The following is a 24852-nucleotide window of genomic DNA, read 5'->3' as shown; positions in this document are numbered from 1 at the left end:
TGGCAGTCTTGGAAATTTGTAGACCAGGACGGCCTTGAAGGAGATCTGACTGCCTCTGCCTCCTGAGCCTGGGATTAAAGGCATGTGTCACCACCATCCAGGTGTGGAGAAGAATCCTAATAGGTGTTTTGTTTACATCTGAGCCTCCATACTTTTAGTGGGCTTCAGTCTCCACTGACTCTTTTTCAAGCAGGTTCATAGGCCATATTACTGCATACAATGAGGACTAGTTTTCAATTGGTAACTATTGGTAACTATTCAAAAAAACAAGGTATTGAAAACAAGATTAGTAATTACTTTGCCCCAGTTCCCTTTTTCCTGCTAATTTAGCTTAGAAATATAAAAACTGAATTAGCTAGATTTAGAAGCACAATAATATAATAAAATGTTTTATTTATAGGTTGTGGCTACTGTAAAGGTTAAATACACTGATAGTTATTTTCATAGGTATTACAAAAGGGTTAGAGTATATTAAAATAAAATTAAAACATGCAAATATATAAATATCAACATCCATGTCAAATTCTTAAATGTTATGTTGCTGTGGTGAGTCAACGGTGAAGTAATGGATGAAAAACTCTTTGAAAGGACTCATTCCTCCACCCATGAAAAGGCTTTGACTGTGAAAAAAAGTTCAGTAACTCATATTACTATTTTGAAGTACCAAGGCTCAAGAATACTTTTCTTTCATTATTGGGCTTTTTTCTTGTATTTTAATTTTTTAAATAGAGTAACAGTAATAACAATATTGATTCCTCAATATATATCAGTCACTGTTCTAAAAATTCTTTAGGAGCAATATGGTGATTGTGACCCAAGACTTGGGGGAAGGGAAGAACAGGATCTGGAAGAATCTCAAATGGCTGGGAAACAAAGAAATGTTTAACACCCTTAACCATCAGGGAAGTGACAGTACCTGCTGGTGAGGATGTGGAAAAAGGGGAAAGCTCATTCATTGGAATGCTGGTGGGAGTGCAAACTTGTACAGCCACTATGGAAATCAGTGTTGTTCCTCAAGAAGAAGGGAATATTTCTATGACAAGTTCCAGATATACCCATGGATATATACCCAAAAGATGTTTCATCCTACCATAGAGATACTTGTTCGACTGTGTTCATTGCTGATCTATTCACAACATCCAGAGACTGGACACAGTCTAGATGTCCCTCAACAGTAGAATTGATAAAGAAACTGTACATGTGCACAATGGAATATTACTCAGCAATTAAATGAAATTATGAAATTCACAGGTAAGTGGATGAAACTAGAAAAAAAAATCATATCATTCTGAATGAGGTAACTCAGGCCCAGAAAAACAAATATTATTTATTCACTGACATGTGAATATTAGCTGTTGATTCAATGGTAAGCAAATTCTAATCTGTAGAACAACAGAAGTTCGGTATAAAGTAAGGGGCTAGGGACGCAAATAGATCTCCTTAGGAAAGGGAAATAGATTAGATACAAATGGACAAGGGAGAATATTTGGAATGGGAGGATCAAGTGTAGAGTAGAATGTATCTAAAACTAAAGCCCATTTGAGGGGTAGTATGGAAACCTAATACAGTAGAAGCTTCCTAAAACATGTACATATATGAAGAAGATTTAAATGAAACTACCAAGTAACAGAAAAGATGGAGCCCCAAAAGGACATGTGTCGCCAAATGAAGTGTCCAGTGCTGGGAATGGATTAAATCTAATTCAGTTGTTTGATAAAGGGGAATCATGGGAACTCTGAACAACCCAGGTTGTTGCCAAAGCTGTTGGTTGTTTTCCACAAACATAGCACTACCCTATTGCTGATGACAAAAAGTTTAGCTTTTTAAAATTTTATTTCCCTACCCCATCTTTCTCTTTGCCCTGTCAACCTTTTGAGTATATATAGTTGCTTTCACTTCCACAATTCACTGAACACAGAGAAGTTGAGCTGTGGCCACCTAGTGACTTCCCGTTATGGATAGTGTTCTTGGTATTAGAAAGTACTCTGCACGTTACCAAAGAAGAAGCATAATACCAGCTCATCTGCAAATGCTTTGATCTGCAGCTCATCTGCAAATGCTTTGATCTGCAGTGATACCCTGTCTGCAAGATATGCTAGTGCAATTTTGGCACAATGCGTGTGGAAGGAACCCACCAATATCTGATTTTACTTAAGGCCTACTCCTTAAGTAAACCTACTCCTTAGAAACCATACCTGTTACTGCCCTGGTGACCAAAGACTTGAGACTAGATAGCCCAGGGAGGGACCTAGCAGGTAAGCCACATACTATTGTTCTACTAAAGGAAAATAACAATAAAATGACTCCAAATGACATTCTGCTATACTCATAGATCATTGTCTTGCTCAGCCATCATCAGAGAAGCTTCCCCCTCCATCAGATGGTAACAAATACAGAGACCCAAAGCCAGATAGAATGCAGAGGGGACTCTACCTTAAATGAGATGTCTCCATTAAATCCCTCCTCTTCATGGCTCAGAGAACTCAGAGGAAGAGGAGGTGGAAAGAATGTAAAAACCAGAGGGGATTCAGAATATCAAGGAAACAAAACTCTCTAAACACAACAAGATTGACCCAATATTAATTCCTGGGGAGTGCAGCATGCACAGGGCCCCCATTAGTCTGTACCTGATGGGGTCCTAGATCTAAAAGGAGAAGTAGATACATACTCCTATCCTTAACATAGAACCTAACTCTAATCAGTAATCTCTTGGAAATGAAAATTTAGTTTTCTTCGAGAGAGTCTCACTAGAGAAACAAACCATTCTTGTGGGTAGGCTGCATGTCCAGCAGTAGATGACCAAAAGAAAATAAACTCAATTGAATCCTTTTTACATAATGTTGTGTAAGGTCTTTCTCCCATTTTAAAAAGTTTAGCTTTTTAAAATTTTATTTCCCTACCCCATCTTTCTCTTTGCCCTGTCAACCTTTTGAGTATATATAGTTGCTTTCACTTTTTACGTTTTTATGAGATTCCTGAGTGTGTCAATGATGTCTGTGTCTCTATCTGTTTTTTGTGCCTTTTCTTGGGTTCCTTTCCTTCTTTTTGTTTTGTGTTATTCTGATATTTTTGTTTTATTTTATTTTAATTATTCTATAGAAGCCATTTTGCTTTCTAATGGGAGACAGAAAGGTGGTGGATCCGGATATGAGGGATGGTGGGGAGAAGCTGGGAGCTGACATAGGAGAGAGCATATCAGGATACATTCTATGACAATAAGTCTACTTTCAATAAAATAAAAAAAATTAAATATATTTTCTTTGACAAATTTGTACATTTGCAACATTTACATAACACATTTTATTCTTTTCTACCCATACGTTTCTCTCATCCCCTTTCATTTCTATGGAACCACCCCCTTTTTCTGAACACAGGTAGAGGATATTTACTGAACCATGATCAACCCAGCAGTGGCTTCACCACGGAAGAGAATGACTCTTCTACACCATTAACTGCAAATAGTTCCCCTGGGAGGGATGGAGCCTCATGAACCCCTCCCTCACGGCTCAAGAATAATTTTGAAAGTCGAGCACTTTCTGAGCTGGAGATAGCTAAATTTAGAGCTTTAAAATAGGAGCAAAATGATCCATAACCCACCTTTTATAGGATGGGAGCCACATAGATAATTTTCTAAAGACTTACAGAAAAATGAGGGAAAACAACTCTCAAAGAGATCTTGAATATACTTGACAAAAACCCAGTAGTAAATCATGACTGTTTTGCTCATATTATTTCTTTCCAGGGCCACCTTTATCTTAAGACATTTGTTCTTTTTAATGAAAAGACAGGAAGAGACTGGTCCAATAACTTTTCACCCTTCCTTCCATTCCAAACCTTGACATTGGATTCAGATGTTCAGTTTCAAATGCTATAAGGTAAAATAATACTGCTAAGGAAAAGACACCCAAGAATGAAGAGATGATGATGAGACTGGACCTTATCAAGTTGTACAGTGACTATGTATGACTCTCTTCCACTGAGTACATGATGGAGATAAGTGTAGGGTCCTTCTCAAACAAACATCCATTAAATGTAATGGATAATTATGACTGTTTGGATATTGAAATTGGCCCTTGTAGGAATTCTTACCCAGTCATCTGGGAAGTGGATTTGGCCACAAATTTTGCAGTATCTCTTCAGTACCAGGAACCAGTATTGAGGGGGAGGATGGCATTCTGTGTTAGCCGCATCATAAGTTCCACTACAGGGAAAACAGCAATGAAAAATCAGTGCAGAGGCCTAAAGGTCACCATCCCAGGGCTTTGATGCTAGACTCAACCCAACAGTCTAGTGGTTCAACAGCCTTGATGTAAAAATGCGATGCATTTCATATGTTCTTATAGCTTTAAGATGACTGTGTCACTCTGATTCAGCAGCCTCAGACTCACTCAGAATCTCCCATTGAGAGCTAATAAGTTTATGCATACAGAAATTGTTCTAAAATAAAAACTTCCAGAAAATTGTTTGCTGAAGTAATTGATTGAAGGGAAGATGTTCCTAAAATATCTCAAATGAACAGGTTACTTGGAGCTAATGAAGTCTGATTGCTTCTATTTAAAGATTGTTTATATATATATATATATATATATATATATATATATATATTTGAAGATTGAAACAGATTATAGAACTGGATATTACAGTCAGGCATTTGAGATGTTTTGTTAACAATTTAATGTTGCCCATATTACTGAGATTTCCTAATTTTTTCAAACAAGTAATTGTTGAACATGCACATTGCACTTTGTTTAAAAGCAGATAAGGGAGAGTTGTATCCCTGTACACATTATTTACATCATTCTTTTTATTTTTAAAAAAATTTTAAATTTGGATGCCAAGAATGGCACCCTACAACCAGACATAATTATGCCTAGGTAAAATAGAATCTTTTTTACTGGAGCCTAAAAAGGCCCAGATGTTTTAATCACCTCGAGAAGAGGGTGTATTGTGTTTTTTCCACAGAATACAGACTCCCCAGTCTAGATACCCGAAAGACTGGTCCAAGCAGCCCTACATCTACTGCTCACAAAGAGTCACTGAGAAGAAGAGAGAGAAAGACAAGAGAAACAGACATTCATCACAGACTACAACAACGAGAAACACTAACGCTGCTGCTGTTCAACCAAATTTGTTTAGACTTATTGCTGCCAATATGAATTTTTCTTGTGTCTTTTATACCTATGCTATGTTGTTTGTAAGTTAGGTTAGCCACTAAGTGCCAGACATCATTTCAGTAGACTAAAGCTCATCTGCAGAGAGTGTAGAAAGATACAGATATTTCTCACATGGGACAATTAAAGACAAAAATTTCAGATAGTAACAAAAGTCATTTAGATACTTGGAACATTGATGAGTTGGCCAGTGAATTAAAAAATAATTTAAACACATTAAACCCTTTAGATTGGGTTCAGTACATAATCTTACTTGCTGTTATTACTGACATTGTTTTAATAGTAATTATTGTGCTTCCATTTGCCTTTAGAGTTCTTCTGAGATCCCTAGCCACAATGAGGCGAGACATTGTAGAGCTCTGTCTGAAAAATAATAAAAGAGAGGGAATTGCCACACACACTTTGCGTAATGGTGGTATTTGAGGCGTAAACTTCAAGGAAAGTCAGTCTCCTGCCTCTGCATTGTCGCCTGGCACCCCAAACTCAGAGGTAGCCCAGATATGTCCTAGTACTTGTGTGCTAGGGGCCTACCAAGATATCATTTCTTTACAGCTAGTAAGAGAAAATTCGGACATTGCTCTCTGACCTTCACCAATGTTCCAACATCCTAGTCAAACCTTGGCTTGGAATGTTAAGCCATCTAAACTAATTGCCTCCAGCATTGTGGGTAGGGCATTAACACTTACAGAAAGAGAACATTCAACATTCAACAGCAAACAGTCAACATTCAACATTCGGACTCACTCGAACTTGGACTAGAACCAGAACTTAGGTGGACTAGGGCTTAGATTCATGCAGTCCGTAGCCCCCCGGGCCCAGAGCGCTTGGGCCTGGGGGGGGGGTGCAGCACCAGTCGAGATTTGAGAGAGTGAACATTTGAGATTCGGGCATTCAGCATTGAGGATTTGAGATTCAAGCCTCTATTCTCCTGGCTCTCGCACCCGCAGCCCCCTGGGACTCCGGCCAGGACCATACAGCCCGAACATGTTCGGAGCCCGGGGGTGCTGCACCAGTCCAGAGGAGATGGCTGATGTTTTAGACCTAGTGTGTTTTAGATGGCCTCAGATATACCTTGACTACTGAGCTGCCAGATTTTTCATTTCTCTTTTGCAATGATTGTAAAAGCCTCATGTCAATTTTTTAAGAAATACATTCAGATAGAACACTTCTTGTGTAGAGTCTATTTGTCAAAGCCGAATCCTTTGCACACCTGGCCAGAACCCATCGTCCTGCGGAACAAGGGACCCCATAAGAAACCCCAGTCTGTGGCAGTATATACTTAATATTAAGATTGCAAACACACACACACACACACACACACACACACACACACACACACACACAAATTCATATACAAGTGTCCACAGATTCCGGGTCCCCCTAGAGCTGGAGCTAAGAGTTTGTTGAGAACTTCCAGATGTGGGTATTAAGAACCAAACTCAGAGCAGAGGAAGAGGAGCTAGGTGCGGCCTCGCTTGGCAATGCAGGAGGCCCTGCGGGAAGGCACGAAGCAGCAGCTGAGGAGTAAGTAGTTGAGCTGAATGGTCACAGGAGCCACGGCTACCACCTGTACTTGGCTCTGGGCCTCACCCGGCTTCCTGGTGCCTGAGCTGCCCACTTGCCCGATGTATTGAACAAAAATTTAGCCAGGCAGTGATGGTGCATGCCTTTAATCCCAGCACTTGGGAGGCAAAGGCAGGTGGATTTCTGAGTTTGTGGCCAGCCTGGTCTACAGAGTGATTTCAAGGACAGCCAGGGCTACACAGAGAAACCCTGTCTCAAAAAAATATCAAAAACAAACAAACAAACAAACAAACAAAATTTAAGCGCTGCCTGCCTCTGCCTACCACCAGTGTCATAATGCGTAATAGTCTTCTACAATGAAGCGTGGTCCACGATGCTTAGGACTGTCCACAGTGTGCTCTATTCTTCACCTGTAATAATGCTGAAGGAAATAATTTTGGTGGATGATGCTAGTGTCGATGGCTACTTTCATGAAAAACTAGAGGAATACATGAAACAGTTTTCTATTGTGAAAATAGTCAGGCAGCAAGAAAGAAAAGGCCTGATCACAGCGCGGTTGCTAGGGGCAGCTGTAGCAACTGCTGAGATGCTCAGATTCTTAGCTGATCACTGTGAACGCTTCTATGGCTGGTTGGAACCTTTGCTGGCCAGAATAGCCGAGAACTACACTGCCGTGGTGAGTCCAGATACCGCATCCATATAGATCTAAACACATTTGAGTTCAACAAGCCTTCTTTGTACGAAAGCAACCATAGCTGTGGAAATTTTGACTGGAGCCTTTCCCCCGGCTGGGAATCACTTCCAGGAAAGGTGAAACCTACCCAATTAAGATCCCCATCTTTGCAGGAGGCCCTTTTTCTATATCTAGCACATTGGAAGTTACGATGAAGAAATGGAAATCTTGGGGGGTGAAAATATAGAAATGTTATTCCAACAAAAGTCCTCATACCTTCTCAAACGGCACTCCTCAGGCAGTTGCTTGGAACCAAGTTTGCCTTGCCGAAGTCTGGATGGATGAGATGCAGCAAAAAATCGTTAGGCAAAAAATCATTTGGTGATCTTTCAAAAAGATTTGAAATAAACTCCTTCAGTGTAAAACTTTTACATGGTACCTGAACACTATTTACCCAGAAGTGTATGTCCCAGACCTTAATCCTGTTAAATCTGGATCTATTAAGAGTATTGGTCAACCTTTATGTCTGGATGTTGGTGAAAATAACCAGGGAGGCAAACCATTGACTCTGTACACATGCCATGGACTCAAGGGAAATCAGTACTTTGAGTATTCTGCTCAGTGTGCAATCTGGCAGAACATCCAGAAGGAGTTATATCTTCATGCTACTCAGGGTATCGTCCAGCTGAAGGCATGGGTCTATAAAGGACACAGGACAATTGCCCCTGGAGAACAGATATGGGAGATTAGGAAGTACCAACTTATATATAGTCCATTATTTAAAATGTGCCTTTCATCAAATGAACTCGAACTCACTGAGTAATACCAGGTAGGTCTTGAATTTATAGTCAGGCCTTCTAAACCTTCCGAGAGGCTTTTACATGACTACCATGAGCCCCAGCTAGAGTCCTTTGGATTGCTCAGAAGGTCAAAGCCAATCTGTGCACTTAAGAAATTTCCTTAGATATTGTGTAGCAATGTTGGTGTGATGCATTTGGCTTGGCAGCATGTTCTGAAAACCTTTCAAGGAGTAGATAGATGAACAGCAAAACCCCACAGTTTGTAGCCTGTGTCACTTTATTGGCCTAAAATGTGACCTCTGAGTAGGGACTGCAATAGAGGTTAAGATGGACTGACAGGCTGCAGATACACAGCTACATAAGACATCATGAATTTCAAGGTTTGTGGACAAGCAATGATATATTTTGGCTAAGAGCTGTTGGAATTGAATCAAGGAATCAGTGGGTGTTTTGCACTGACCTGGGAATGACACACTGCAGCTGGAGCTCAGCAGAAATTGATATATTCTTGGGCATATAGGTGAGCCATGTATTAACAATAGTTCCATCAAATAAAATCTGTTGAGATAAGGAGAGATCTTTGAAGTATCCAAATGGATAGTCACAACACATTTTAATATACTCAAATAAGAAATAGAAAAACTACCACCCCAAGAAATCAGGACATGCAGCCAAATTAATGTGCTTAAAGTTCTCCCTTCAACGTGGAAGTACTTAGCAAACAGAAAAGATAGGCACACCACCAACATAGGATTTGTGAATGAGATTGGCAAGAGGCTGGTCACAATATCCCCCAAGCTTTTCCACTAGCCTTTTCAAATACAAGTCCTAGCAAGTGTTTTTTACTTAGATGGAAACTTGCCCTATGAGTATTTAAAAAGATGAAGAAACTAGTTGAAGGATCTGAAAGGCTCTTCCTGATACAGTTGGACTGACTTCAAACATAGTATTTGGTTTTTACTTTGGATTTCCCAGTTTCTAAAAGCACATCAGGAGGAATACTGCTAACTAAAAAAATGATGTATTTGTACTGATGTATTTCCTGAGCATGGAATGCATATACATTTCATAATAGTTTTGCCATACTTCTGGGATCACATTAGATATGGTGTATGATCCTAGTTAATAGGTTCCAAAATCAGTAACTCATTAAGTAAATAGATCAGCTGAATAGTACCCTCAGATTATCCTAAGATTATCTTCAGTATCCTAAGATTAATGATTCACATGATTGCCAAGACCTGAAAGAAGAAGTCTGCCCAGAGCAAGGGGCCAGGAGAGTTCAGTATAGGTATTTTGACCAGTTTCTTAGCTGTGGCCCTTGTGCCGTAGGATAGGTAGCTCTCTGTTACATGTGGAAGGGCCTGTACCCGCAGGTGCTAAATGCAGGCTCCTCTTCACTAGATGTCAGCTGCACCCTCCCCTCTCTGGATGGAGCCATGAGTATTGTATCCCCAAATTACCCACTGTCTCCTGTGGAGATGATTGTCTCCACTTGATAACTATGGACTTCACTTCTATGAGGGGCTCTATATTTGACACTTGCTTTTAGCTGCTAAAAAGGTCAAAATGCCTTTGGATTTCTTTTGACGGATGCATGGAAACAAATCAGAGTTCCTGGCATCTTGCTGTGGGTAAGCATAGGCTTGAGAAATAGATCAAGATAGATAATATGTATGAGGCAGTGAGGGCTGGAAGATCTTCACATCAATTTGGTTAAGTTATCCCACACACACAACATGTAGTTTAGGTTCCTAGAAGTACACACTTATTTCCATGATGACAGTAATGCAAATTAAGATAAATGGAATATTTTAAATTTATCTTGGAAGTGCTTGAAATTTCCTATGTTATCTTAAGGTCTGGGCACTGAGCATAGTGCACTAAGGAGGACGAGTTACCCTCAGGAATAAGCTATAGGCTAGAGACAGAGACAGATCTGTAAGTCAAGTATAATAAATTATGTCCCTAGGGATATCTTCTATGAATTTTTTGTTATCATTGTTGTTCATTTCATTCTTCTCAGAGTCATCATAGAACCAAAGCAACAAGTTCAGACTAGGCATCAGCAAGCCTCTTCTCTTACGTTTGCTCTGCTATGTTCTAACTACATGTGTTGGGTTACATGGCTGACTTTTTATGCCCCTATCCCTCACTTTATGTAAGTGGAAGCAGAATTGATCCAGTAGGATTAGGTGTGTAAAAAGCCATGGGAAAATAATATGTGTCATATTAATAGAACACTAACTTATTTTTATAGAAAGCCTATAGTTTTCTTATTAATGCCTAGTATCCTATACATAGTAAGTCTTTGGTGAATGAATAGAAGTAACAAAAAATTCTTTGTGTTTCTCTTAGGCTAAGGTACTAGGATGGTAATGCCAGTGTTATGTATATATTAAGACAAGAACAGAAAACAACACTTGAAAAGACTTTACAGATGGCACCAAGAAAAACAGTTCCTTCTCTTACCTCTATGAAAGTCCCACAGAAATCAATTTTATAATAAAACTCAAGTTCATGTGGTCTTACAGAAGTTACTGGGCAGCCTGCCCCTAGGAATAATTCATCAGAATCAATGAATTCATCTGGATAAAACAGTGCCCTTTTAGCTATAACACGGATTGTAAAGTAATCACATTCCATGGATACTGTTGAAAGAGATGAAAAAAAGAATCAGCTGCTCCACCTTAATACATAGCAAAGAACCTTGATCCAAATTAGGGGAAATGAAAAATCCAACTTAACCAAACTTAATAGAGTTTAGGGATGTGGGCAAAGATGATTAATTTCATGATATGACTCTCCTCTTTTCTTTCAATTGATATTCTTCAAATAGAATCAACTTGCAAAACACTCGAACGTTCTGCCTGAGATTAACCATAGTGACTATCTAGAATAAAAGCAGAGGTATGTACTTTTATTAGGGTGCTAATACTGGGTTTACCAAGAGCCCACCAGCTTTGATAGATTAACTGGCCAACAAACCCTGGCAATCCTGTCTCTGCCTCCCAATCACTGGGATTACAGGCTTTTTCTGTGTGTTGGAGATCTGAGCTCAAATCATTATGCTTCCAGGAAGAGTAACTTTACTAGTTGAATCATCTCCATGACCCCTAGGTTTTAATTTTCAGGCCATGGCTTCGTGCCAAATAGTAGCAGATATGTAGTTCATGTGGAGAGAAGATGCAAGTCTTTCAAGATCCAAGAATGAATAAAGAGCAGAGTCTGAACATTATGCTTTATGGACCCATTACAGGGCACTGCCCTGGAGATCAGAATGTTTAATTTGTGCCTCTGCTGGACTCCTCTGAGCTTTAGGATAAATATCCAAGTAGCTATCAGATATACAGAGGATATTTAAAATAGTCCTTCTCCTCCGCATGCACATGATTTACATGGAACTCATGATTTTTACATCACTTCCATTTGTATTTCCCCATTCTCAGTCAACAGCACCACACTCACCAACACTGAAGCCTTAGGATCTAGTCCCAGTTCCCACATTTCTTCCTTCCCACCTAGTCTCCCACTGAGTTAATTCACTTTTACTTTCAAAATTGATCTTCCATCTGCTTCTGTTTGACTATACCTTCGGCGGCTCCATCACTGTCCCTTACATGGGCAACCTCAGCAGCCTTGCTGAGCAGCTCACTGCCTCCAGCTTCATTTCTTTCATTCTTTGCAGCTGCCCTATGCTGATGGAAGGGTCCTCTGGCTTGCACTCCTTACCCACCATCTCAGATACCTTCACTTCTCTGTCTTTAAAAGCCCTGTAACTTTTAAGTAATAATTTTTTTCAGTTCTTTAAAAAATGTTTAATTCATTTTGGTCATATTTCATCAGCCTGGGCTATCACATTTGCAACAGGTATTTTGCACAGTTCTCCTTTCATTTATAAAAAGGCACAGAGTAGGGGATGTTTCTTGCCCTCTAACACCTCATCCTTCCTGTAAGCAGTGAAAATATTATTCCTAAGGTTCCACAGTAACTGTGCTACCTCCAGGAATTCCCTTTTGTCCTCCCAGTACTGCACACATTAGTCTTAGTACCCGGACTCATAACCAACTTTCCTTTTGAGACATTCTAATAGTTTCTTTGGGAAACTCTTAAGCTAACTTTTGTCTCCTTTGAGTTGAGTCTGTGGTGGTCGGCAGGACTTAAAGGTATTTTAAATGATTCCTGTCCCATCATACCAGTGGTGAAACAAGATTTCTCAGTTGTTTGGGAAACTTAGACCTCCTAGGATCTGAGAGCAGCCTGGGGTCAGCCTGTATGGGATGTCGAATGTAGTCTATGTGTCACTGAGTTGGCTGTAGGAAAACACTGGAATGTTTGAGAACCTTTTATTGAGAACATCTTTAAAAGAATTGTACAATGATGTAGGGAAGGCATGAGAGATGATTTCATAAGGAAAGCTGGTTAAGAATGTGTGGGTGAATAACGCATGTAGGAAACTGTTAAAAGACAGATTACCAGTAGGAAGAGAGAATCATGCAGAAGAACAAATGGCTCAAGGGTGACCTGGTTGGAACCTGAAGAGTGCCTATGTAGAAAGAAGTGGGTGGGTGGTAGGAACTCTGAGACCTCAGCAAACATAATAACTTGAGTCCAGAACACCTTTACTTATGGGGATGGGGAAAGAAGACGAGGCATGGATAATGAGAATTAAGTTTGTAAAACCTGAACGTCAGGCCAATAATGTTCTAGTAATTCAGGGGGAGACAACATAGAGGACTAGGAATTATTAAATCTGTAACTTTTCAGATGGAATGATAAAACCCTTGAAACCCAAAATCTCATAACTCATAGACATGAAGAACTTCCCCTTGAAAATATCACCAGTCAAGATCCACTCTGATACCTGGCTCTATCCCAGAACATCTCCACATCCCAAATATGAGCAGCAGCAGTCCTGAAGCAATGAAGGCCTTCATTATGCCAGACCTCGGCCTGGAACCTTCTCAGGTATTGGATAGTTGAGAGGAATTAGCAAGCCAGAAGTGTTTTTATACCTGATGCTATACTCAGATGTATCCAATGAACCCAATTCAGAAAAAAAAAAAAAAAAAAAAAAAAAAAAAAAAACCAAAAACAAGAAAAGAACCCTTTAGCATACCATCAACTCCAGCTCCCAAGTCTTTATCATATGGGCTAGAAATATAGAGTACTGGCTAAGTGAATACAGCCACACATTATGAGGTGCTTTTGAACTAACTGTATAAGGCCTGAAAATGCTTAACTAGGTGGCCAATTTGCTGGCCAGTTTCTGGCATTCTATGAGTAGATTTAGGGATGCCACTGACACTGACACAATGCTGTACTTTGTCATCTGTGGTTGAAGCCATCTGCCCCAAGTTTATAATATTTAGCTTACTTGATTAACTCATTAATTAGTTAATTCATTGGTTGTATTAGGAGCTAACTTAGTGGAGGTTACTCACTATTAACAACCCAGGAAGGAGAGGCAAATAGAGGCCCCAATATTGATCATTTCTAAAACAACCTTAAGAGAGTCCGGTGTTCTTCAGTGTTTTCATAATGTTTTTCCTAGAGTGACATGTCTAAGCCTTTAATCTCTTATACTTTTGTAAATGAGCCTTTCTAGATCATCAGACAGATTGTGAGTCCCAGGCACAATGAGATGTTCTGAGAGAGTAGTATGTACTTCATGGAGAGAGTGTTTCATCAGAAGGCTTAAAAAATTCCTATGATCCACATGTATTACTTTTCTTTCTTTTTATTATTATTATTTTTCTTTTTTTAATTGGATATTTTCTTTGTTTACATTTCAAATGTTATCCCCTTTCCTGGTACCCCCCACCAAAACCCTTATCCTATCCTCCCTCTCCCTGCTTCTATGAGGGTGTTCCCCCACCCATACACTCCTGCCTTCCCACCCTTGAATTCCCCTACACTGGGGCATCAAGCCTTTACTGGGCCAAGGGCTTCTCCTCCCATTGATGCCTGACAAGGCCATCCTCTGGTCCATATGCAGCTGGAACCATGTGTACTTGGTTGGTGGCTTAATCCCTGGGAGCTCTGGGGGCCTGGTTGGTTGATATTGTTGTTTTTCATATAGGGCCACAAACCCCTTCAGCTCCTTCAGTCCTTTCTCTAACTCCTCCATTGGGGACTCCATTGGAGACCGGTGCTCAGTCCAATGGTTGGCTGTGAGCATCCGCCTTTATAGAGAGGTGGATGTATTACTTTTCTATTGCTGTGCTAAAACACCATGACCAAGGCAACTTATAAAATAAAGAATTTATTTGGGGCTTATCAGAGATAAAGAGCCCATGACTATCATGGTGGGGAGCTAGGCAGCAGGCAGGCAGACATGGTGTTGGAGCAGTAGCTGAAAGCTCACATCTTGAGATACAACCATGTAAGAGAGAGAGAGGCGGGGGCAGAGACAGAGACAGAGACAGAGGGCAAGAGAACACTGGGCATTTGTTTTTTTAAATCTCAGAGTCCTCTCACAGTGACCACACCTCTTCCAAACCAATAAAGCCATATTCTTAATCCTTCCCAAAAAGTTCCACAAACTGGGGACCAAGTATTCAAATATATGAGCCTCTGGAGACCATTCTCATTCAATCCAATAGACCATAAGAGTCTTAAGTTTTCTTCAGGTATGTCAATAAATGTTTGTTAACTTCTACGATAGTTATTTATTATACAAGTTCAGGATGCTAGTATTATGTTTTTTAATATAACCAACAATAAAATGTACATGTGGCAAATGTCCTGGCAAGTGTATTAAAAGAAGTGCTTGAAGACTTACCTGAAAAACAGTTTTACACACATGAAAAAGATATTGTAGCATGAAAGAGAAGTTCCATGTATACCTAGAAGGGTGGGACTCTATGAACCTCTCTTCTATCCATGATGGTATGTTGGAGGACCTCATCTTGTACAGTTTATCCTGAGAACAGCCACTCTTACTGTGAGTTCATGTGTGCAACAGCTGTGTCATGTCTGGAGGACATCTTCCACACCCCCTTCCTGTCCCCTGGCTCTTACATTCTTTCTGCTTTGCTTATGTGATGATCCTTGAAAGACTGTACATGCACGGGTCATTTCTATTGAGATGCTCCTTGAGCCTTGGCAAAGGTGATATGAGATGCCCCTTTAGGGAAGAGCTCTCAACAATACTTATTCTCATCCCTCTGACTAGTTGTGAGTCACTGCATTGACCCTGGCCCACTGCAAACAGAGCTTCTCTGATGAAACCTGAGAGCAATGCTAAACTATGGGCACAAACATAAATATTTAATGGCAGTTTGACATTGTGTCCATTTAGTGAAAAAGAAGTACTCTGGTTTCTAAAAATGCTAACATATATAACCTGCATGTTTGTCTGTACATTATATGTGCGCCTGTGGAAGTCACAAGAGGCTGTTGGGTTTCCTGGAGTTACAGATGCTTGTGAGCCACCATGTGGGTGGAAGTTGAACACAGGTTCTACTGGAAGAACAAATGGTGGTCTTAACTGCCTATTCATCTCTCCAGCTTCCTATACCCTGAGCTTTTAAAAACCGAGAAGTTGTACAAATTTAAGCAGAAGGAAAATTAGAGATTGGATGCAAACATCTTTATTGTATTAAGAAATTAAAAAACAGCAGGTATAAGAAAGGGAAGAAAACCTAATTTTTGAAGTGCTGAGGATCAAACCAAGGGCTTTGTGTATGCTAGGCAAGATGTCTACTATTTCAGTTACAACCCCAGCTTTCTATTAGAAAAGACTGTTAGTACAATAATACACTTCAGGCAATACAGTCAAGAGATGGTACAGTCTATCATTTTACCTTTCAGTAGCTCTGTCTTTCATGCTATAATATTATGGGATGTAGTTCTGAACTAAAATAATTGGTAATCTAAAGACAAAATAGTAGAATGAGCTTGGATCTGATATTTTGGGGTACCGGGAATAAAACTTTTGGGTCCGCACAAGGTAGGTAAGTTTCTCATCATGAAGTTACATTCCCAACACTCAAATATGCATTTAAGATGTTTTTTGTAGTGAAAGTTTAACTTCTCATTTTGAAGAAGTGTTACCTTTCATTTGAAAGAAAGGAATTTAAATGTGGTGTAAATTATATTCAGGCCTTGTTACTTGAAATGTAGCCCTAGAGAGTCATTGGTATCACCTGAGCATTTATTACAACTGCATCATCTCTGGGTCTCACCCCTACTTCTGAGTTAGAACCTCCTCTGTAACAAGGTACTCAGGTGATATGTGTTATTTTTTTTAAGTCTGCAAACGAAATCTGCTAACAAGCATCAACATAGGATGCTCCATGAAGGCAAGTCTCCATGCCCCAGAGATTCTGAAGTTATTAGTATCAGTGTAACTCGGGAACTTAGAAGTGTAAATTCCCTGTCCCACTTTAGTCTTGCTCAGTCAGAAAAAAGAATGGATGTAAATCAGCCATGATATATTAAAAAGAACATTCTTCAGGTGACACTGACTGAGAGCTATGCTCAGAAATGGATTGGTGGGATGATTATGTGAGGCCTCCTGGGGTTATATCTTTGCATTCTCAGCTATACAGGACAATTATATTCTCAGACAGTTACTCCTTCAGTGTTCAGATATGGAGATGAAGATATTTTGGAATGTTAGGGAGTTTTAAGAAAGTATATAAAACCACTCTATACATAATGGTACAGATTCTAATGCAAGTCAGGCTTCTGTTCCTTTTGACTCACCTGCAGAAGTCTCATCTCTCTGTAGCCGTGGTCGAGAGCTGGATTTGAGTTTCAAGTGTGCTATGAGAACACTCCAGGGGCAGGTTTTACATCATGTTCACTCTAGCTCTTCAATACCTAAATAAGTGTTATGCTTTAGACAAGGAACTGCCAGCATGTGTGCTGTTAAAGGTGCTAGTTAATTACCCCACCTGAAGGTCATCTGTTCCAGCACATAAGAAGGCCTCTTACTCTTTCCTGTTTCTCATTTACCCTGTGGGGTTTGATCTTCAACCTGAGCAATGAAGCCTTTCCAGGGCCTACAGGGACTCCTCCTGCTTCTTTTCTTTATGAAGACTTGTGCTGATGATTGGTCAGGTATCACTCGTGACTTAGAGAATTGGAATTTCTTAACATGTGCTGAGGGATGTGGAATTTAGACTTTTCAATATAGATTGGTTTCTTTCAGATGCATGATTTTAGAATATCCCGACTCTACTGAGACTAGACATTATCCTAACTTGAATTTTTTTTTTTAAATTTCTCCAGCCCCCCTTTTCTTTTGACCCTTTCCAGACCATATCACATTCTGAGGGCTCAAGTTTTAAGAATGGTGGAGTGGCCTAGACAGTGCAGAGGTGTCTATGGGCTGTTAAGAACTCAGGAATCACTGGGCTTGCTGGTACACACCTTTAATCCAGTACTCTGGAGGCAGGGACAGGGATTAGGGGTCAGGGTTCAGGGTGCAGGGGCAGACAGATTCTTGAGTTCAAGGCCAGCCTGGTCCACAGAGGGAGTTCCAGGACAGCCAGGGCTATGCACAAACCCTGTCTCAAAAAACCAAAAATAAATAAGTAAAAGAATCCAGGATTCTTTGGTTGGTGGTTGAGTCCCTGGGAGCTCTGGGTGTACTAGTTGTTTCATATTGTTGTTCCTCCTATGGGGCTGCAAGCTCCTTCAGTTCCTTCGGTCTTTTCTCTAGCTCCTCCATTGGGGACCTTGTGCTCAGTCCAATGTTTGGCTGAGAGCATCTACCTCTGTATTTGTCAGGTACTGTAGGAGCCTCTCAGGAGACAGCTATATCAGGCTCCTGTCAGCAAGCACTTGTTGGCATCCACAATAGTGTCTGGGATGGATCCCCAGGTGGGACAGTCTCCGGATGGCCTTTCCTTCAGTCTCTGCTCCACACTTTGTCTCTGTATCTCTGCCCATGGGTATTTTGTTCTCCTTTCTAAGAAGGATGGAAGTATCCATACTTTGGTCTTCCTTGTTCTTGAGGCTTTGTTGGACATCAATGGGAGGAGAGGCCCTTGCTCCTAAGAAGGCTCAATGCCCCAGGGTAGGGGAATGCCAGGACAGGGAAGGGGGAGTGGGTGGGTTGGTAAGCAGGGGGGAGGGGAGATGGGATAGGGAGTTTTCAGAGGAGAAACCAGAAAAGGGGATAACATTTGAAAGGTAAATAAAGAAAATATCTAAAAAAAAAAAAAAAAAATTCAGGATTCCTGTGGCTTGTAGGAAAGGAATGTTTGCAGTGGCTCAGCCTTCCTTTGGCCTTATCTGTTTTTTTTAATTAATTAATTAATTAATTAATTATTTTCCCTCCAGATTTTCCCTTCCTCTCCCCATCTACTCTCCAACTGTTCCACATCCCATACCTCCTCCCCACCCCTTGTCTCCATGTGGATGTCCCCACCTCCCACCCCACCTGACTCTAAACTCCCTGGGTCTTCCAGTCTTTTGAGGGTTAGTTGCATCATCTCTGAATGAACACAGACCCTGCAGTCCTCTACTGTATGTGTGTTGGGGTCATATCAGCTGGTGTATGCTGCCTGTTTGGTGGTCCAGTGTTTGAGAGATCTCAGAGGTCCAGATTAATTGAGACTGCTGGTCCTCCTACAGGATTGCCCTTCTCCTCAGCTTCTTTCAATCTTCCCTAATTCAACAACAGAGGTCAGCAGTTTCTGTCCACTGGTTGGGTGCAAATATCTGCATCTAACTCTTTCAGCTGCTTGTTGGGTCTTTTGGAGGGCAGTCATACTAGGTCCCTTTTTGTGAGTGCTTATGGTCTCAGTAATAGTGTCAGGCCTTGGTAACTCCCCTTGAGCTGGATTCCACTTTGGGCCTGTCACTGGACCTTCTTTTCCTCAGGCTCCTCTCCATTTCCATCCCTGTAATTCTTTCAGACAGGAACAATTATGGGTCAAACTCATCTGCTATAGAGCTACAGTATCTGAGAGGGAAGATCAGCTCCTTGTAGTAAGGTGACTTAACTGATCCAGTTTCCTCAGCTTAAATGCCAACACATCTACTTGGAGCAAACTAGAATGCTTCGTTCCTAAATATGAGTGTAGACTCTTAGTTTTAAAGTTTAGAATTACAATAAAAGGTTATGTATTTTTGTCAAATTAATTTCAACAAGATAATACAGTCTTGATGCTAGGGAAGTTGCAAGACTCTTAATGGATTGATTAATGTGTTTAATCCTTTTATTAGAAACTATTTAAAGGAGACAGCTCTAGGAATTGTATTACTCTCCACTACCTCATTATCTTGACTTAATAAATTCCCATTAACTTGCTTCTTTTGTTTGAGTTTACTTAGGATACAGTGAGAGTCACAGTGTGAGTCCTGTGGTCACTCTGATCTCAGCATCTTCTTCCTTTTCACATGGAAGATTACTAATTGGCCATTCCTCTGCACATTTCATAATGTCACTTCAGCTTCAGAGAAACAGTATAGTTTGCAGACATCTGAAGTTTTATTTATAGTTGATTCTACAGCTTTACTTGGCTCAGTATTATTTAAAGATATTTGTAGCATTGGTTTGGTTTATTTTAATTACTATTTTGTAATATATGAAATAAATTCATTGCAAATTGTTTTTTGTTTTTTTGAGACAGGGTTTCTCTGTGTAGCCCTGGCTGTCCTGGAACTCACTCTGTAGACCAGGCTGGCCTTGAATTCAGAAATCCACCTGCCTCTGCCACCCAAGTGCCAGGATTAAAGGCGTGCGCGACCACTGTCCGGCCTTTTTTTCAGTTCTTAATGTTAGGACTTCTATCGTGTTATTTATTGGTGTGTGTGTGTGTGTGTGTGTGTGTGTGTGTATGTGTAAAAATATTTTCTCCAGATATTCTGGTTAAAAAGAGAAATGTGATATCTTCTCTCGAATTTCATGCTCACCCAATTGTTTGGTTGTAGTGCTCTTCTTTTTTTTCTTTTGATACTTAGTTTTTGTTTTTTTTTTACTTAAAAAAATTCTCTCCTATGGTACATCCCAAACAGTTTCCCCTCCCCTCTATCCCTCCCAGTGTCTTTCTCCCTACTTTCCTTCTTCCCCAGTTTCACTCCTCCATTTCCTTAAAAGAGAAAAAAAAAAGCATGCCTTCCAGGGATATCAAACAAGCATGGCTTAATAAGTTGGTTACAGTGTTCTTGACAAGTGCTTAGCACTATATCAACCCTTGATATATTTATCATAAGGCTATGGGTAGAGAGGTGAAAACAAGGGTAGTAGAGGAGGAGGCATTGATCAGGAGTGCAGGGCATGTTCTGTCCTTCACATGTTACAGTTGAAATGTGTCCTTTTGTCCCAGCTGTATAAAATGCCAACTTTGAAACTGGTACATGGTGGCTCACACCTTTAGTCTCATCACTTGGGAGGTAGAGGTAGGTGGATCTCTGAATTCAAGGCCAGCCAGGGCTACATAGTAAGACTTGTCCTAAGAAAAATACTATCTAAAGAGAACAGAATTAAAACCTTTAAAATGTGTGTTGATCTCTTGCCCTGACAGGTTTACTAAAATACATATATATATTTGGTAGATAGGAGTGTATGTGAGTTTCTTAGGCATGAAGTAATCTTTAACAGACTTGCTTTTCTAACATGTTTTATTTTGTTAAGGGATGAACTCTTGTATTTAGCTTTGCTCAAATGTTCTGTGATGATTCCTAAACAGCCTATTAAAAGAAATATTCTCCTTTCTCTTTCTCTTAGCCATTCGTCTGCGATGCACCCATCACTGGTTCTATCTCAGGATCAAGGCTACACTATTTCCCAATATTTTCATGGAACCTGATGAAGTGTTTTTAGGATTTGGCTGCCCTGTGACCACCGTCTGGCCAAATGATGTCTATGACTTTACCTACCGTACTTACTCCTGCGGCATTGTCAATAAAGTAAGAAGAAACACTAGTGTCTATGGTCCCTTCCTTGGATCCACAAAATGGAAATTATAGTTTCTATTTGTCACACCCCTGGATTAATGTTTTTAACATCCAGGACAAATGATGTTAAGTTGCTAGCTGATGGTAGAGACCAGTTTTCTATATATCATAAAGTAGTTCCCCAAACTAGTTACAGCCCATGACATTTGGCTAGCCTTAGGTGGAAGGGAGTAACATTGGCTAAACATCACAAAAGTCTTCAGAGATCCTTACTGGGGGAATGGATAGGTTAGTTGTGCATATTGCTGTCTAACATTAACTGGCATTTTGAGTTGACTACAAAAATAAAAATCAGAGAGGCTTTGCTGTAACAGTACTTATTAAGAGAATTGTACAACTTCGACAGGTTGAGATGAATGACAGATTTGGTGACACAGGAAGAAAGTTTTAGATGGAGATGAGCATGCAGGATACAAAGGTGCTTATGAAGTGCGCTTAGAGAATGACTATTGTGTGAAGGAGAAACTGGGCTGTGATGAACTCAGCTGTGGCCAACCCTGCAGATAGTTTAGCATTCCAGTCAGAGAACTGATTAGAACTGAAACTTCATCAGGGTGGTTGTTCTCTCTCTCTTTCTCTCTCTCTCTCTCTCTCTCTCTCTCTCTCTTTCTCTCTCTCTTTCTTTCTTTCTCTCTTTCTTTCTCTCTCTCTTTCTTTCTCTTTCTCTTTTTCTCTCTTTCTCTCTCTCTCTCTTTCTCTCTCTCTCTCTCTCTCTCTCTCTCTCTTTCTTTCTTTTAGAAATGACACAGGGACTGGAGCTGTATCTATGTGTCTCAGTTGCTAGCATGCTCATCTAACATGCACAAGGCTCTGTTTAGTTCCTAACAGCACAGACACTGGGCATGGTGGAGCACACCAGTAACCTATGCTGTCAAGGACAGCCTAGATTATATGAGTCCCAGTATCAAAACAAATGTCCAGACTTAATCATTTAAATGAAATTCTCAGAAGTATTGATTCCAAATGCATTTTGCTTATCTGAAAGCTGGTGTTCTCTGCAATAAGCAACACTTTACCTTCTACTCTGCCCCTGGAAAGGAGGTGTAAGCACATGATTTTTTTATTGGATATTTTAATTATGACTTTTAAAAAATATGAAATGAAGATCTGATCTTTCAATAAACAAGTATTATGTGTCTTTTACATACATGTGGGAAGTATACCAGATTGAGCTCATCTCTTTATTTAGAAATTAGTTCTGCATTCCAAGAGTAATTGTTGGAAAATGACCTTTTCTATTTGAGAACTTGAAGTACTTAGAAGTTTCTACTCACATCCTTTGAAGTTCCCTGAGATCTCTTGAGATAAACACAGATTTACAATTTTCTTTACTCTTGTAGGTTCTTCATGATGTCACTCTGCTTCAGACTCAACTTACATACATCTCAAAAAATTCTTCTCTACAAGCTAAGATGAGTTTGTCCTGTGTTCTGCACAGGTGAGTGCCATATGCCATGCACCTGTCCAAGGCTCTGGCTTCCCCTCAACCCTTTAGATAAGAGACCCCAGCCCTAAATGTTAAGTCATATAACAAAGGGTGGGCATGGACATGGGTGTAGGGGTATGGTGGTAGGAGGTATCAAAGCCTAAAGGGAGTATAAATCTCTTTATCTTTGGCCCTGGGTTTTTAAAATTCCAGTTATCTCCTAGAATGTTAGCATGCTGGAAAAGAGGAGGATAATCCACTAGTTAGAGTGAATGAAAACCTCATTGATTTCCCTCAGCTAATCAATCAAATGCTTTAGAAATAAGTTCACATTCAAGTTTACTCAGGATGGAGAGAAAATAAAATCCTGAAAGACACAGAAATATATCAGAAAAGTCAAGGCTAGCATGCAGCATAGGGGGTGGGTATGTGGTGCTGAAGCTGCAGGGAGAGAGAGCAGATTCCAGTCATATCCATAGGGTGAGATTAAGCTTCTTTTTGTATCTTATTAGTTGTTCCCTATGAGGAATTCTAAGGTGCAGATCATTAGCAACTTTAATCAGGTCTTAGCAAAGTTATGATAAACTTGGCAGGGTTTTAGGGAACAATCCTTTAGGTTTCTCTGTTCGAAATCATCTAAAGAAAAAAATGTAAAGGTATTTAATGTCTGACAGGGACCAGCCCCAAGAGTCACTCAGGTTCCAGCAGGGGAGCTAAGGATCAGGCTGAAGGGGGAGTAATGAATAAATGAGTTGGAGACTGTGGCTGGGTGAATCTTGCATCTCTGATTGAGTAGCAACCAGGACATTTGTTTATACACAGTCCACAAAGGAGGCAAACTGATTATTTCAAAAGAAATACAGATTATTTTTTTTTGTGATACTTTTTTTTTTGGTCCCTGGACAAATGTTACAACTACAAAAAGGATAGGTATTATTAATCTCAAATAATTTTAGACTATGTAAACATTTATGACATATGACATTCTGTTCTTCAGGAAACTAAAACATTAAACAGAAAAATATCTGAATCGGTCTAGACAAGTTCCCAAGCCTTGAACAACAATGCATAGTGATTGAAGGAGTTAGCCTGGCTTAAAAGTTTGAAAGCTCTCCCAGGCTGCAGGCTGACTTGCTCCATTCATTTGTCTTCTCTTTGTTTTGTTTTGTTTTTGTAGTTAAAAAACCTCACTGTAACTTAATGTGAGCCAGTCTTTTTTTTTTAATTTTTAATTTTTAAATTCTTTAATATTTTTTTACAGTTCAGTCACTATCCCCTTCCTGGTCTGCCCTCTGACACCCACATCCCATACCTCCCCGCCCCCCATCTCCCTCTCCCCAGTCTCCAAGAGGATGTCCCCATCCCCCAGCTCCCCCACCCCCACCAGACCTCCCCACTCCCTGGGGCCTCAATTCTCTCAAGGGTTAGGGGCATCTTCTCTGACTGAGTCAAGACCCAGCAATCCTCTGCTGTATATGTGTAGGGGGCCTTATATCAGCTGGTTATGCTGCCTGGTTGGTGGCTCAGTGTCTGAGCAATCTCAAGGGTCCAAGTTAATTGAGACCACTGGTCTTCTTATAGGGTCGCCCTCCTCCTCAGCTTCTTCTAGCTTTTTGTTAATTCAGCCACAGGGGTCAGCAGCTTCTGTCCATTGGTTGGGTATAAATATCTGCATCTGACTCTTTCAGCTGCTTGTTGTGTCTTTTGGAGGGCAGTAGTGATAGGCTCCCTTTTTGTGAGCACTCCATAGCCTGAGTGACAGTGTCAGGCCTTGGGGCCTCCCCTTGAGCTGGATCTCAATTTGGGCCTGTTGCTGGACCTCCTTTTCCTCAGGCTCATCTCCATTTCTGTCCCTGTAGTTCTTTCAGACAGGAACAATTATGGGTCAGAGTTTTTGACTATGGGATGGCAACCCCATCCCTTACTTGATGTTCAGTTTCTGCTGGGTGGAGGTGAGTTCTACAAGTTCCCCCCTCCCTTCGAGTCCTGAGAGTCACCTGCCAGGTCTCTGGTACATTCTGGAAGGTCCCCCCACCTCCTATCTCCTGAGGTTGCCTGTTTCCATTCTTTCTGCTGGCCCTCAGGGATTCAGTCCTGTTCCCTCCACTGAATACCAGATCAGGTTCCCCTCTTCCCTTCCCTGTCTCCATTCCCACCCAGGTGCCTCCCTCCCTCCCCCCTTCTGTAATTACTTTCTTCTCCCTCCCAAGTGGGATTGAGGTGTTCTCACTTGAGCTCTCCAGCTTATTAACGTTTTTGAGTTTTGTGGATTGTATCCTGGGTATTCTGTATGTGTGTGTGTGTGTGTGTATACATACATACATATACATATATACATAT

The 24852-nt window shown here is 40.5% G+C and overlaps 2 protein-coding genes across 2 annotated transcripts in view; one reads left to right on the top strand and one right to left on the bottom strand.

The window, feature by feature from the left end:
- Positions 1–551: 551 nt before the first annotated feature.
- On the bottom strand, positions 552–13105 carry LOC116101045 (oocyte-secreted protein 3-like). Its single transcript, XM_031384741.1, has 6 exons — positions 13033–13105; positions 10641–10819; positions 8629–8726; positions 7645–7701; positions 4090–4201; positions 552–620 (listed from the first exon to the last, which is right to left on the bottom strand). The coding sequence occupies exons 1-6, from the start codon at positions 13103–13105 to the stop codon at positions 552–554; spliced, it is 588 nt and encodes a 195-aa protein (XP_031240601.1).
- Positions 13106–17122: 4017 nt separating this feature from the next.
- Positions 17123–24852, top strand: part of LOC116101044 (oocyte-secreted protein 1-like) — a 10441-nt gene continuing 2711 nt past the window's right edge. Inside the window, exons 1-3 of the mRNA XM_031384740.1 lie at positions 17123–17237; positions 20857–21038; positions 22427–22524. Of these exons, the coding sequence (XP_031240600.1) occupies positions 17162–17237; positions 20857–21038; positions 22427–22524 (356 nt within the window). The 5' untranslated portion in view covers positions 17123–17161. The remainder of the gene's footprint in view (positions 17238–20856; positions 21039–22426; positions 22525–24852) is intronic.

Source organism: Mastomys coucha, unplaced genomic scaffold, assembly GCF_008632895.1.
Source record: "Mastomys coucha isolate ucsf_1 unplaced genomic scaffold, UCSF_Mcou_1 pScaffold21, whole genome shotgun sequence".
NCBI classification, from domain to species: domain Eukaryota; kingdom Metazoa; phylum Chordata; class Mammalia; order Rodentia; family Muridae; genus Mastomys; species Mastomys coucha.
This window is presented reverse-complemented; position numbering and strand designations above follow the sequence as displayed.